This window comes from Solea solea, chromosome 1 (genome assembly GCF_958295425.1).
Source record: "Solea solea chromosome 1, fSolSol10.1, whole genome shotgun sequence".
NCBI classification, from domain to species: domain Eukaryota; kingdom Metazoa; phylum Chordata; class Actinopteri; order Pleuronectiformes; family Soleidae; genus Solea; species Solea solea.
The window spans coordinates 39,216,355-39,232,869 of record NC_081134.1 but is presented as its reverse complement, the minus strand read 5'-3'; the positions used below and the strand labels follow the sequence as shown (position 1 = coordinate 39,232,869).

The window sequence follows — 16,515 nt, the reverse complement described above, 5'->3', positions numbered from 1 at the left end:
TATCGCTGGTTATATTTGCATCATGCTTTTCATAATAGTAATAATAATAATACATTAGATAATGATAAAAAGAATCTCATAATATTAAGACTTTCTGCTCGTGAAATTACAACTTTATTCTCAAAAAATAAGACTTTATTGTCATAATATTAATACTTTTTTCTCATAATATTATGACTTTTTTAATATTAAGACTTTATTATCAAAAGATTCAACACAAATGTCTCTTTAGTTTGGCCGTAACACTCTCCGTCTTACATGCAAATTATAACAGCACAGCCTTATGACAAATGAGAGCATCATGGAGAGAAAAATGCATAAAAAGAAGGTTCTACGATCTATTTTTCCTTGCAGCTACTAAAACCCTAACAGAAAATGGAGCAAAGAGCAGCAAAGGACACAGAAATGTAAATGTCTTCTGAAAACTAAAAAGCCAGTGACAGTACATACACACACAGACACACACACATTTAATCTGCAGCCTGATACTGTAGGGCACATCCCTCCTGTACACTGATAAAAATACCCCCCCGCAAGGAGGACAGAAAAAGAAAACACTGAGACTCTGTGCACCTCCTATACCTGCAGGTGCTTGTCTCGCAGCAGCAGCAGGCGAGGTTCACAGAGTTTAGAACAATGGCGTTTTCTTAAACACACACAGTCTACTGCTCCTCTGGGTAAATGCTAATATATTCAAATTAATATAGAAACACATATCATCCACTCAAACCTCAAAGTCAAATTCTTGAACATGAGGTGTACAAGTCTGTTTTTCCAACGGAGAAGGAAAAACCCCAATGTGATGATTGGTGTTAATATCGTGGCAGTGGCTACAACTACATTAACTTTTGAGCGTTGATTAGATTCAAAAATAAATAAATAAAATAAATAAAGTGTCACTGGTCAGACAATGTCAGCTGAGGAGACGGTCTCTATATCATCCTCATGCAGCTCAGATACGTGACCACGTTTGTCCTTCAAACCACCTCAGAATGTGGATCTTGTGATCGGATCTGAGGACACGTTCAGGGCCGGACTGTACTGTAGGGTGATCTGTCTGTGATCAGAGTCCACGCTGTCGGCCCTCTTATTAAACATCAGCTTTTATTCTTTTCGTCCACAATAACGTTATTTATTGAAGCCGTCGGTACGTGATGAGGATTTTAACAAATAAGATATAAAGAAGGTCTTTCAAAAAGAAAATAGTGGACCTTAGCTTTAATATGGGGACAAGTGAAAGGGACAGAAGCAACCAGACAGACGTGAGTAAAGGGGTTTTATTTCTGAATAGTTGTGGGCCCTATTTTTCCCTCATTTCATTACAGCAATAACCTTTGTGAACAAAAAAGTAGCAGGAGATTAATTCAACAATGTTAATCAGTTCAATCCATAAAGAGTCCATAACATATTGAGTGTTATATTATGTCGTATGTGGAATACACATCTAAGCTGATGTGCACTTAGTTAAATTGTAACCATATAAACGGAGGACTTATATGAGACTAGAACTGGCTGTAAATGATGGTGATCACTACCTGGATTATCCTTTCGACTGAACATCCTGCTCTGTGTCTGACAATCTGCTGATGCCACAGATCCTCTAAATGCTCACGTGTACAAAAAAAACCAAAACAAAAGCGAAGAGTCTGAGAAAGCGACGGGAGCTGCTGCTCGTGACAGTCAACGGATGTGACATCCATGCGATATCTGCAAACGCGAGTGCGTCTGTGAGCTTGCGCGCAAAACGTACCGCCACCTACATTTCACAGTGCAAGTACACGCTTGTTTGCAAGCGTCCTCGTGCCCCCGAGCCAGCCACCTTCTGTTTGGCCTTTAGAAGACGGCAGCAGCAGCATCATCAGGACCACATAATTAAAAGGGGTTTGTTTGTGTGCAGCTGTCTGTCAGCTGTGGTAGTTACACCGCCATGCGAGTGTGAGAGATGACCTAGGCTCAGACTGTTAATGTCACAGCTGCGGCTGCAGTGTTTGTGTTTGTGCGTTTGAAGGCCATTCGTCACACAAGAGCAATAACATACCTCCATGTGTGAAAAATTAAAGCTGCATTTGATCTCCATGAACAGAAATGACGCAACATTGTTCGTATGCCTTCACGTGGAAACAGGCTCAGAGGAGCAATACTAACAGACCTGAGTGTGAGTATGCAGCAGCAGCAGCAGTGCAGGGATGGACGGGGGCAAGAAGTGATTATCCCTTAAATTGCTGAATGACTGTTTTTTTTTCTTCTAGTAGAATTGACTATATGCTGCCCATTTCCGGCAAGCTGTCAGCCAAATATGCAGAGATATTCTTACAGCCGGTGTCTGCACAAGAATATTAAGCGACAAATTATAGAATTTCGAGGGGGCTGTGCACAGAGGGATGCAGCAGTGCTCAGCAGAAATTAAAACGCCCTTTTTACATTAGGCCATATTGAATCGCTCAGGGTTAACTACTGCAACAACTACTAAAAGACAACGTCAGGGTTTTTTTTTTTTAATCAACATCAGACGTTTTGATGCACTAAGGTTACTTTACAAGGTTTTCCCTTAACCCTTTAACATAGAGCGTGTCGCAGATGACACATTTGCGCAAACACACATTTGCTTTGCACTTCAAAGCAAATGTGTGGTTATTACGGTACTGTCACTCACGCTGTTGCAGGAAGCTGACAAATCAGGGTATTTCTCACCAGAGAGGAGAGAGATGGAAAAACGCCTGTGCATAGTTTCTATTTTTTGTCCTGTTTTTGGACATTGAGACACAAACAAATGTTATTTTAAAATGTTTCATACTGTTGCAATTTCAAATTTAACACGCAACATCTGGTGTTTGTGCACAACTTCGGTAGTTTTTCCTCAAAAAAACTTTTTCTTCATTCTAAATCATTAATACACTACTTAATTACTAAATAACTACCAAATATTGAAATTTATTGTGGAAAAATAACTTTTTTGGTAAAAATAAGCAAAAGAAAGACGGACATTTTGAGGCTTAGGTGTTAAACGGTTAAAGACAACTGGCCAGAAGTTAAGGAGCTGGCTTATATTTGAGCAAAGTTGTAAGTGCATACTATCCATTCACTTCTGAAACTTTAATGTGAGGGCTTATTTGTGTTTTCAGTCATACTCCAACCTGTTTGCAGGTGTCTCCCTCTGCTACCTTAATGTTGCCTCCATCTGTGTTGATATAAAAATAAATGTAAGGGAGTGACTACTCTAAATATTACTATGCTGAGAGGCGCTGATAAATGTAATCAGAATTACATGAACTCATTTGACAATGGTCATATCAATATTAAAATAAAATACATTTAACTGAATTAAAATTGTGTTTTCTGCATGAAATTGAGATTCCATGTGCACGATGTCTATGCAGTTTGTTTGCATATAAACCTAGTTAAGTATTTTCTGCAGCAGATGCCATAATCTCCTCGCAGTCATACATTAGGATGAGAGTATGAAAGCAGTAAAGAGGTCAGGACAGTTTGTCACTTTGGCGTATTGCTCTTTCTGTGCATGCACATATCTACACGTGCACACACACACACACACAGTGTACATACAATAGCCTGAGGACTATATAGGGAGGCAACCGTCAATCCATTTCCACAGATTAAGCACAGAGAGGTGCGGTGGCTCGAATGTAAATGTGGAATGTGGAAAATTGAGACTTCATCAGGTTGAGAGTGGGGTGAGGTGTGTATATGGTATATGTGTGGGGGGCGGGGGGTTGACTACGAGAGAGGTAGAGCTGGAATATAAAGAAGGATTGGACGAGGAAAACAAAAAGACAGAGGCAGGAAGACAAGACAAGTGGAAACATAAACGCAGCTAAAGAAAACATTGAGATTACAGAGTGAACACAAGAAACGTACTGCATGTCATTTCTATTGTCAGATAACTGGGACAGGTTCTCTCCTCCTCTGCCATTCCCTGTTCAATACACCCCCCCCCCCCCCACACACACACACACACACACACACACCCCCTTTCTCTTTTGACCTTCATCTTCCTTCATCTTTTTCTCTCCTGCTCCCCTTTAACATTCTTTGCACTGCTTCGGCTGTGGAGCCAAAATGGGGGAGAAATATTACTTTTCAGTTTCTGCCAAATTGTTCTGACTGCTATGGTCAGCTAAATGTAGGATTCAACTCTATTATGGTATGTGTTAACAAAGAGCAGAGGTTGTGGAGCATAGTCCATGGAAATTGTCTTGCTGGTCCTACTCACTCAAGCTGTGTTGGGTGCATGTGTCATTGCATATGTATGTGTTTTACAGGACGGGAGAATAGAGCTGCAAGTAACAATTATTTTCATAATCGATTAATCTGTCAATTAGTTTCTCGATTAATCGCTTGGTCCATAAAATATGAGAAAACCTTAAAAAATGTTGATCGGTGTTCATCAAACCTGGAAATGATGACGTTTTCAAATGTCTTGTTTTGTCCACAAACCAAAATGATTAACTTTTAATGATTTTTTTGTTATCCAGAGCAAAGAAATGAAGAAAATATTCACATTGAAGAAGCTTAAACAATGGAAATCTTGTTTTAATCATGAAAAAAGCTTCAAACCGATTAATTGATTATCATTAATTTAGTAATCGATTAGTAATTGATACATCGATTCATCGTTTCAGCTCTACTGGAGAAGTGTTTCGACAAAGCGGCTATATCGTTAAGTATTCTCTCTTCTCATAAGATCAACATTGAGACACAGCATCATGGTTATGTTCACTAACAAAGCCCTCAATGGAGTCTCAAGTACAGCTGCTTCTCATGAATGTAATTAGCCATCACATAATCAATGTTTGTGCCTTGATGAAAATACACACACTCACACTCACTCACTCATATATTCTTATGTGCGTCCATCCCAGACATGAGTGGTTGACTTCAGTCTCCGAGGTTGTCCTTGTGCGTGATGATTACAAAATCTGCTTTCCCCTGAATGCGTCACACGTGTGAGCAGCGCGGTCGTGACGGACAGCCGGTGAGACCATTTGGTGTTTTTGTTCTCTAATGATATGACATTGCATTAAGACTTGCTCAGAAACGGTTCAAAAAAATGGCACAAAGGAAACCGACACACACGAGAAGAAGATGATGTGGTATGAGAATTGTCTCCAGCTTGAAATGTTCCCAATTGTGATTTCACTTCATGTATTCTCCACCACAAGGCCATTAACGAGAAAAAGATGTGCGGCACAAAGACTCCTCTCTAAATAGAACTGCATTCCTCCCGACTGAAGTTATTTCCCAACAATTAGGCATCCAGCAATTATGCACTCCAGCTATTGCATTTATTTTATCTTCAAAAATAATTCTCGTGCGGAAGCTGTATGTAACAATCATTCCAAAGGACACGACTCCACCAAGAGAGATAGAAATTCATGCTAAACCCAGAGTCGGCTCTGTTTAATACACTAATGAAAAGTGATGTATTTAAACATGGCTGCTATTCAGCAGTATAGTGACACCAGGCCCATCTGTGACTCAGTCTAAACCCCTAATGAGAACATTACAGAGCCCCAGGCAGAGATACACACAGGCGAAGAAGTGGAGGGATGGGCGAGCAGAGGAGAGGGGATGATCGATGCAAACCTCGCTACCTCTGTTGACTGCCATCATCCCTTTTCTCCCTCCTCCTCCGACTCTCCACACTTTCTCCCGCTCCCACACCTCCCACCTCCTCCCCACTCCTGTCTCCTCACCAGGACTCAAGGCAGCGGGTCTAACTCAAAACAACATGCAGCGAAAATCAATGACAGACAGAAAGAGAGAAAGACTAGTGGTGGGTGATGGGGGGAAAAAACAAGGCCAAGTGGTGGGGACACATTTTTGAACTGCTATGTCAGTCCTGTGTTTGCCTCCATTCACACCTGCATTTTCATCTTTCCCGTGAAGTTGCATTAAATATCACACCAAAGCAAAGAAATTGACCTGCCGAGTATTGTACTATCATTTTGGGAATCCATAAGCTTTTAAAAGCAGAAGCTCTGGTGTGGGAAACTAATATTTGCATATCCAAGATTCAAATCTGTCAATTAATTGAGTCATTAATCCTCAAACACTCCAGTACCACAGTATTTAAAACACTCCACACTCGCTGGTCAGACAGAGAAAGCTTAATATTCATCCAACGGTGAGTCGGGAGCACTAGAACAATTCCCAGGGCTTTGGACAGACATGCATGCATAAGCAGCCTGAGCAGACACACGCATGTATGCACACACAACAGAGCTCTAGCACATTCCCCTGCCTCTTCCACTTCCCGGATTGTATTCTCTCATTCTACAAATCATAGATGTAACGCTCTCATATTCTTAAAATGGTAATGTTTACTTTTGAAGCAGACATGTGTCCAGGGGACTCGAAAACAAGCAGGTTGAAATAAAAAAAATATCAAGTAAACAAACATTTCCCAAAGGTGCTTGGAGAAAATAAAAACTGGCACATGCTTTATTATTTATCTTCCCTTCACTCGTGTATATACTGTATATGTTCCCTCAATTTCTTCCCATCCTCTGTACGCCCTTTTCATTACTGCCTCCTCTTATTGGACCCATATCTTCTCCCTCCTTTGCTGTGCAGCCAGCATCGATCCTAAAAAGTCAGGGAAAACGAGTTGGAATCCTTAAAAACACCCGTCGGTACATTCATCCTCGCAGCATTGACTCTGTCAAAGTCACCCATTCACTCTTTTCCCCTCACATCTGTCTCCTCCGGTCTACTCCCCACACACTGCTCTCAATTTCTTCCCATCCCTTCTTTCCACCCATTTTTTATTTCCCTCCCCGGGCGGCAACTAACGACAGTTCTCATCATGGATTGATCTGCCGATTATTTTCTCAATGAATCGAGCAATCGTCTGGTCCATTAAATGTTGAATAATGTTAATCAGTGTCTCCCAAACCTAGAAATAACAGTGTCCACAAACCGAAATGATTCAGTTTGAATGATTTTGTTGTTATATAGAGCAAAGAAGCCAGAGAACATTCACATTTAAGAAGCTGAAAAATCACAAAACTTGTTTTAAATACAAAAAAAACCATCGATATATAAAATGTTGAATTTAGTAACTGATTATTTTCCTTCAATCAACCAATTCACAGTTTCTACTGTATCTCCCGTCCCCATTCATTCCTCTATTACTACACTTGTCTCCCAACTGTGTGTGAGTGTGTGTGTGTGTGTGTGAGTGAGTATGTGTGTGAAAACACTAACCTGCCCTTCTGGCACGCGGAGCAGAGCCAGGCTTTGTCCCTCTTGTCGTAGGCGCAGCAGTTCTTGCAGACGTTGTACTGACAGTCCAGGCACTGACGCTTGGGGTTGAGCAGAAAGGTGAAGGGCGCGCAGCAGCGGATACAGCAGTGCTCGTTGAAACGGTGCTGCTTGGAGAGGATGGAGCATCTGCTGCCCTCCTCCGCCAGCTCCTGCTTCATCTCACTGAAAGAGGGGGGGGAGAGAGAGAGAGGGAGAGAGAGGGAGAGAGAGAGAGGGAGAAGTCAGGGGAAGGAGGGGGAGGCAGAGCGGAATGCTGGGAGGACCTGTCCATGCCTTGTTTGCCCACATCAGTCACAACACAGCCGAGGAAGAGGACGGCGTGCACTTCTCATCTCCCGCGTCTTCCACCGAAAACACATTCATTCTTCATTATGGGGAGGAGTATAACGACTAAAAATTGACATAAGCGGGGTAAAGTTAAAGGTCAAACGCAGTGTCCAGCAGAGCTGTTTGGGCTCCAGTCCAAAAACGACAGTTTAAAGCTCCCACAGTGAGGGAGGACGACAGAGCAGCGCGGTCTGGATGATTCCATCGCCTCGGAGAACGATGTGAATATGCAGACTCTGTTGAAGAGGGGGGAAATATTGTATGGCTGTAAGCACTGTTTGCTTTCTGTTTCTACTTTGATCAGTCACGTTGAGCTTCAGTTGCCCGCAGGTAAACTGTCTGTATGGAAAGTATAAATATAGACAGAAGTAGAATTGAAATGCATGAAAGCTGATAATATACAGTATATGAGCCAAAGCTTGCAAGGAAAGGAAAAACATCTTTACTCCAGTCTTATCTTGCTCGCTGGACTGTGAACAAAATAAGACGAGTTTATTGTCTGTGTAAAAGACGGACGACGCTGTTAATCGCTGTGTTTTAACAGTAAAGCAGCGGTCCTATCCGTAGCATTTATTGACATAAATTATGTATATGGGTTTTATCTGTTGGATTTGTGCTGACCGGGCCTAAAACCACGTCATGTTCTGCACTGATACCACGTTTGCTATGCTTTAAAGTGAGGTACAATGAAGGGGGGAAAACCCTTTTAAACACATTTATTCACGTTCGCAGTTGTGGTTCCGCGCTGATCGAACCGTTGTTGCTGTGGAGGGTGTGAAAGTGAGTTCGGCTCAAATGGGCAGTGTGTTAATAATTTAGGGCGCTCATTTGTACGCTACACACACAGCCACAGTGCAGCCTAAAGAAACACACATTAGATGCCATGTGTGGTAAACGCAGGTGACCTCAACTCAAACGTGTCTGAGGGTGTGTGCTGTATTCCTATGTTCAACAAAATTAAAATGCATCGCAGTACAACATGCTGAACGCTGTATATTGCAAAAGCCCTGTGTGTAATGTGTGTACGTGCTGTTGTGGAGCTGAGGGTGAGGGGGGCATCACAATCTCCCACTTCGCCTAAAGTTATTAACGTTGCTCCTCAAGCAGATCCACTGCTGCTTCACTGATTGCTTTTCATATGCATCATTAGATGCGGCATATTATCAAGATGAACAAACCATTCCATACTCATTGTCACGTGAGTGTGTGTGCAAGCACGTGTTAGGGGTTGAAGGGCAGAAATATGCATATTCACAAATATATGCCAGCCTGATCTGAAAAGTGCATTCATTTGCATGCAAGGCTGTTCTGTAGCCGCTGGGAAATGGTGGCCTTCGGTCAAATGTATTTAAATAAAATAACCTCTCTTTTTATTCAAGCTGCAGCATCTGTTTCCAAAAAAAGACCTGAAACAAATACTGTATGCAAAACAGAGCAATGTACACATGCTCAGTGGACGGCACATTTATCTGTGACTTCAGGATCCACCCTTTTCCCCTCTCTGTGTGTGTGATTCGGTTTTAATGAACAGCCCGGTTAGACAATGGCTCACTCCAGCCATTTAATTAAACACACAGTTATATCCACAGACAACGGTGGCTCCTCATGCCCGATGTCCCCTCTAATTAACTCACATCTCCGCTATTGACGGACAGAGTGTCTGCACATACACCTGCGGCGTCCTGCGGGGAAATTAGCCCACAGGAAATATCACGAGTTGCTCTACTCTCAAGAGGTAATGTGGTTTTTCCCATTACATGAATGTGCAGTGTTAACAAGCCTTTATATGGTTAAGTCGGACTGAGTTAAAATCAATAGAGAATACAAAACTTTAACTGCATATTTTCATATTTCTCGTATTCCTCATTCTACATCCACTTCTGCATTAGTGTATTTTTTATCCTCATATGTTTCTAATGCTTATTTTAGTATTTTATTCCAGTAGTTTTTGTATTTTGTTACTTCTGACCCATTTGCTGCCGGAACGAGTGAATTTCCCCAGCGTGGAATCAATAAAGTCTAATCTAATCATATTCAATCATAACTAATCAGAGTTAGTGTGGTAAAATCTTTGCAGTGTGTAACTTAATGCCACATTAAGATCAGCGACTAAGAGGAGGACAGGCAAGGTCAAATATTTCTACGTGGCTGACAAAAGTGCATACAAACGTTACATGAAACATCTACAGTGAAGAAAAAATAGCTCAGCTGCTGATGAGGAGCATATACGACGATCAAAGGCTTCACGAATGACTATGAAATTAAAATTATTGAATAATTATACAGCGGGGGAGCAGCAGCAGCAGCAGCCTCACTCACACACCTTGCTATTGATATAACCCTGCAAAGCATTGCTGCTGTGGAGAACCTGGTTATCAGGTAATTGAAATAACGAATGTGAGCGACTTCATATTCATGTTCTCACTGCAACAAGATTAACCTCCAAATTAAACCAATTTTTTCTGATTCCCGTGAACTGTAATTGAGTAGTTTGATGATGATGATGTCTTTTAATGAATTATTTCATAATTCTGTTGCTTGAACTGCAGAAATGATCTACACCAATGGATTCAAATGACTCATTATGTCAGATTAACATTTAATGTCGATTACAATTACCATTGTCATTGCAACTAGACACAATTAGATTTATAAGAAACGGAGAAAAGCAGCAAATACTCACACTGTTCAAGCTGGAAATGCAGACTGGCACATATTTGAAAATTATAAAAAAGAGAATTAAATGTCAAAATGGTTGCACACGCTAACTTTGTACTGACTAATTAATTAATTGGTATAATTCCAGCTTCGGATTTGACCATTTTGTCATCGAATCATGGAACATTAGTAAGTTACAAATATTTTCTGTTCAGAATTCCTATATACAACAATTTGTTTCAACAACAATGGCAGATGACAAAATTGGGACAAAGCTTTATTTTCCCCAGTGATCAAAGCCAGTTTTCTCTCTCCTGTGTCGCCACTAATGCTTCACAATAACACGGTGTCAGGTTGACTCCAAAATAAAGGCTTTTAAAAACCTTAAAAACAGGCTCCAGGGGCCACATATTTAGCCTCGATACAAAATCTATCAGACCATTGATTACTCGAGTCTGGTATTAATGCCAGACTGATCTATTGGTGCAGCTCTGGATAAATTATACGCCGTGCACTCAAAGGACGGTATACTCAAAGTTTACAAGAAAACAAACTCTTCAATTAAAAACTATTGATAATGCAAATGACTCACTGCAGTGTATATGAACTGAGGGTTTAAGAGGGGCGAAAAGCAGAGTCAGCTAAAACCACTTTATTTTGTAATTTAACAACAGGACAACGGAACAATATCTGGATTTAATGATGTGCAATGTATTTCTGAAAGCCTGTCAAATATTAAATATCGTTCATGCTGGAGATCTATTAACCCCCCCCCACCCCCACCCACAATTCTCCTGCTGTTGACGCAGGCTGAGTCCTGTTTTTGAGTGAAGTAGAATTATATTACAGCCAGATTTGTAATCAAAATAAACTTGTTTTGAGGTCCAGTTGCAGCCATGGCTTCACAAGGAAAAACAAGTGCAGTTTTATTTTTTAAATTGATGTATTACTCACAGCTTTCAAAACCAATATACTGTACACTACTAGGCAGTGTATGTAGGTTCATGAGACCTAGTTTGGCATTTGTAGTAAATCTAGTTATTTGAATACACACGGCAATATAGATTTTTTAAATTGTGACTTCAAATTCTACCAAAGTCATTTTTTAGTAAGATACTTGTACTTATACTTGTACTTGTACTATAGAAGACTGCAAATAACCCCAGAGTAGTATATGAAACTAGCTATTGAAAAATATTGAGGGTCAATTAAAGTGCCATACAAGATTTTCATAAAAATAGAGAATTATTATACGTTGTGGCAACATCAACACACCATACAGCTGAGGAGAGGATCTTAGAAAGAGCACACGATATAAGCAGACAACAACAGCATCTACTGTTTACCAGTACACCAGTAATGTATACAGAACAGAGGAATTTATTACCTCTTTAGGACCTTTTCTGGTTTAACACTGACCTCGTCAGGACCACAAGGCCTCATGTCTTAATGAGGCAGGATCTTATTTCTGAAGAACTGGTTAAGTTTAGGGCCAAGGTTAGGGTTAGATATTAAGTGGTTATGGTTAAGAAGAAGAAGAAGAAGTGCAAACCCGCGTGTGTGTTGAGTGTCTCTGTGATTGCATTTATTTATCTGGGTCGATGTGCATTTTCAAGTGTACAGTAGCTAAATGCACTTAGGTAATTGTGAATTGATTGTGGGCTTTCCAAGTGCTTAAGGTACTTTTACTTGAACGTGTTAAGATCTTGCCTTCCCACATGTGTGTAGATAAGAGTGTGGGTGTGTCAGTTAAATCTGCTGTTCTTCAATCTGATTTAATATATTATCGTGGCTTGTTTGGTGTGTATGCATTTATATCGTCTCTGTTTGTATTGAAATGTATTCAGTTTTTTTTCCTCAAGAGAGAGAAAAAAAAAAGAAATTAAAAAGAGATTAAGAAATTATGGCTCAACTGATGCACAAATTTGCATTTGAGCCCCAGCTGGGTGCAGACAAGTGCCATAGTCATCCGGCTTAAACAACAACATCCAACAGAGAGCGGAGAGCCCGACTGTAGACAACCTCAACCCTCTTTCTCCTCTGCAATGCAGTGGCAGCCTGGGAACTGGGTCATAAATTTCCAGGTAAAGTGTTTCTGATGCTCTGATAACTAAGCTGTTGATTGAGTCACAGGTGTGGGGAGGCTGATGATATTCCTCTCATTAGCATAAAATACTGCTAAAGATAATAAATTAGTATTAATAGTGATAAAATAAACTGAGAAAGGCTCCATGCTGTTGCAGAAGTTAGCAGTGTTGTCTCACAGCAAGAGGGTTCTGGATTTGTTTTCCAAGTTTCTGTGATATTTACCCCATGCCAGCATGCAGGTATAGGTTTAGTGGGGACTCTGAGAGGGTATCAAGGATGTACTATTCCCCCCGCGCCACAGACTTTGGTCAGAAAATCACAGCAAGTGTCTCTGTGATGACAGATGAGACGGTTGGTAAATTTCCCCGACCAGTGCTCTATCTGAAGACAGCTCAAGAAGATGAATGATTAAAAAGGAGATACATAATCATCAAAGCATGTCCACTGTGGTTTACATCCAGAGGATCCCTCCACTCTGTACACTGCAGGTTATTGACTTCAACATCGGGTTCACTTTGATTTAATAATGACCCGACCGAAAGAGCAGGGTCAGTCAGATTTGAGGATTAATGACACATCATTCTGAATTACCGTGCGCACATTCATCAGCAAACACACAAAACAACATCTGCAATTAAAACCATGAAAGCTCAAAACCAGTAGGCAGTAAAGAGACCGAGATTCCCTTCAGCGATCAATAAATTAATTACAGATAGCCCGTGGTCTTTACGCTTTGGTGTATTATGTGAACATTTGCTCATTAGAAGAAAGCTCAGAGTGCAACTGAGGCTGATGGGAATTACGTTAGTTTTTAAAGATGTTGAAAATAATTAGGCGCTAAAATCGGGAGAATTAGAATTGTCTAAATTATTCAAATTCAGGGAGTGAATCAAAATCAAAATCAATGTCATCCATCTAATAGTTGTTTTTACATAAGTTTCATCCATTTCTAGAGGAAAGGTCACGCAAGTGTATTACAGTTTTTGGTATCAACATTGCTATAACAGCTACTGTCTAAAATGTCTATATTTCACAGGTATAAAACTCAAATTTGAAAACAAACACAACACAAACCTCTTTGTATTTCGAAGAGGACTATCCAATTTAAAACATACATTATCAATCATGTTCATTTTTCAGCGGAGGCCTTGGTGTGATTTATTCATGGGCTGCACGAATAAAAAGAAAACAGTCTGGCTGTCTTTTCTCACGGCACTATGTCTTTTTTTTCCCCATTTCTATTCTTTAAACTTCTCGCATCTCATTCTGCAGGTGGTGTATGTGAGACGCAGAAGAGGGTGACGTGAGGCTGCCATCAGTTGAAGCTCTGCCTCCTTTCTTAGTTTACTCAGTTTTTACTTTCACACTAAAATTGGTGGGTATACCGGGGATTTGTGAACGCGGGTGAACCCACTTAAACGGAGTATTAACACAGTGGTTGTTCTGTTCTGTGGTGTGTTTTTCCACTGTGTCAAACCTCTGGTTGTTTTTTGTTTTTGACCAGTGGGAATGGGTTATGACGTCCTGATGCGGAGGAGGATGCATGTGGAGGATAAAGTGGTGAGAAGATGGATGGATGAACTTACGGACCAACTATACAGTATGTGTGAGTCTGTGTGCATGTGGAGATTTTCCACAGCATCACCAAGCGCACATACAGACCCACTCCGTCTCTTCACACGCATCACGTCCGCCCTGCAGGCTTTTCCAACCCATTGAGCTAAGAGGCATGTTAGTAAACACACACATCGTCTACATAATGCAGGTTTGCAACCATGAGCGGATGACCGCAGACATGCACACACATATTAAAGACACATGGGCGCACTGGACTATCCCGTGATAGAAGGTGAACTCCCGATGCGAAAACTTGGGCTCGGTCTATTTTGATGAATGCCAGAGTAAAGGCGGCAGAAGAGGAGGATTATTAGATTTTTCAACTGATTCACTTCACCTAACATGATATAAAGTAAGTGCATATGCCATTTAACTCCACGTTAAGATGAATTGATTTATCTGTGGAGCATTCATGACAGTATTCTCACACAGGTGACACGTTCCACTTTGAGAAAGTCACTCACTTCAGAAACTCAAGAGGTAACGATGTTTATGCAGCTGCAGCATGAGTGTTAATATTTATATGACCAGTATGACTTTTTTAATGCCAGCTTTGCTTTATAGCAAAGTCAAAGCAATTATTAAAGGATATATGAATCAATTACAAACAGCTTCCAGGAAGAGCAGTGGTTTAAGATAATGCCACACTCATTTTTCAATCTTCTAACTTCAGTCTTCTACCCTGCTTTATACTTTTAAAAATGTAACACCCTCGGTCCAAGGCTGTCAGTGCACATGTCTGTGTCTTATACACTCTCTAACTGTATCTACTCCACTGAGCTCCAAACACAGCGTCCTAAGCTTCTTTATTCTTCCTTTTACCCATCTCCTCTCCTCTGTGTGAACCTCTGAGCTGAAACAAAGCCACGGGGCGATGGGGCATTTGCTCTGAGATAACTTTGGCTGGCGACAATTATCCAACAGGGCAATAATGAACCCTCACTTTGGGAAACTGTCCAAGTCAAATGTGTGTGCTCTACACTGATAGCATTTCCACTCAGAATACTCAGCTTGCATTGCAACTCTGTGGAAAAAATTGCAGGAGAATGACATGGATATTGTCTGTCTCCCAAAGGTGATTATTGACCAACCAGCGGAAAAAAGCCATTTGTATTCAATTTGATCTTCTTTTCTCTGAGGTGCAGCAATACACTGGATTAAAGAGAGGAGACAACAGGACTTTGGCGTTGATATGACAAAGTTCAGTGTTAAGAAGCCAGATGCATTCACCCATACTTCTGAAGTAGAAGAAGTTAAGGTCAAAAAGCAAATAAAGCCAGCTTGCAGGATATTTATTAACCATGTTGCTTATCCATTTAGGGTTACACCATGACCTCCATGTATCATAGAGAGGTTCACTGTTCTTTCATTGGGCTGAAAAATAAACAACCATTCATGCTCCCACTCACTTCTATGAGCAATATAGAGTAGTGCCGTCACTCTTTATCCAAAATTGGGATAACTGTGAGGCCCAGAAGCACAGCAGACTGTCTGATGTAATTATTCCATGGTCCAGCAGAGGGCGCTGTGAGCACAACATTGGCCTTATATTATATTTTGCTTGGAAACACAAGTAAGCTAGACCTTGAAATGTGGTGTATGGATGTATTTTGGGATAGCTGTTAGCTGTGTGTGTGGCAAGGGACAATATCCACATTTCTCTGAAGAAAATATCATGTTACATAATATTTTGTTCAAACTTAATTTTCAGGAAAAGGGACTGTTCTAATTTAGAGTTGACAGTCAACTTGAGCTGCATATTTTAGGGTTGTCGGGGGAAGTCAGATTACCCAAGCAGCAATGTGGTGACATATAATCAGTTAAATAATTTTTTTTATATATATATTTATATATCAAATTAAAATGTTGCTGCACACTGCACGATGCACAGAACTCATGAAAAAATCTGGGTCATGCTAACTTTTCCTCCTTGGCCGCACATCTCCAGCTGTTACAGATAATCGGCTATAGCCCAAACATCGGGTGAATAATCTCTACTCACGCAGGAATATTGAATCCAATGTACCATGAAGGCCGCTTTGTAATTGTCAGCCACACCAAAAGATGTTAAGTGAGGGAGGAAAGAGAGAGAGAGAGAGAAAGGGGAATTATATTCAACACCAGTGAGGGCGGAATGAAATGTTTGTACTGAATAGGGCAGAGTCAATCTTTTGTTATGCTGCAATAAGGGAATAATAACAGGCAACAATATGCTGCAAATTGTCTAGACAGCGGAGTCAGGCAGCAGTTACACTAATACATTCTCTGGATCCACATGTGTTGCAGCTTCAGTCACTACAACTCAAGGCCATTTCAAATGAATTTCCATATTTTGGTGTATTTTCATACCTACTCAAGTGCATTTTTGGAACTCAAACGCAATGTTTCTCAAAAACATAATCCAAATATGTGCAATATGAGCTTGTAATTAAACAACAGTGTTGCGGTTTTATGCATGGACTAAGACTGCCAGGTTTAAAAAGGATGTGCTGCTCTGTATTAAGGGACATTCGCCAGGGAACAAGTGGCTATTTCTGT

At 40.6% G+C, this 16,515-nt stretch overlaps 1 protein-coding gene across 3 annotated transcripts in view; it reads right to left on the bottom strand.

The window, feature by feature from the left end:
* Nucleotides 1–16,515, bottom strand: part of myripb (myosin VIIA and Rab interacting protein b) — a 97,875-nt gene that overhangs the window by 43,394 nt on the left and 37,966 nt on the right. For all 3 annotated transcript variants that reach the window (XM_058640872.1, XM_058640881.1, XM_058640889.1), the window contains exon 3: nucleotides 7,228–7,449. In XM_058640872.1, coding sequence (XP_058496855.1) covers nucleotides 7,228–7,449 — 222 coding nt within the window. The remainder of the gene's footprint in view (nucleotides 1–7,227; nucleotides 7,450–16,515) is intronic.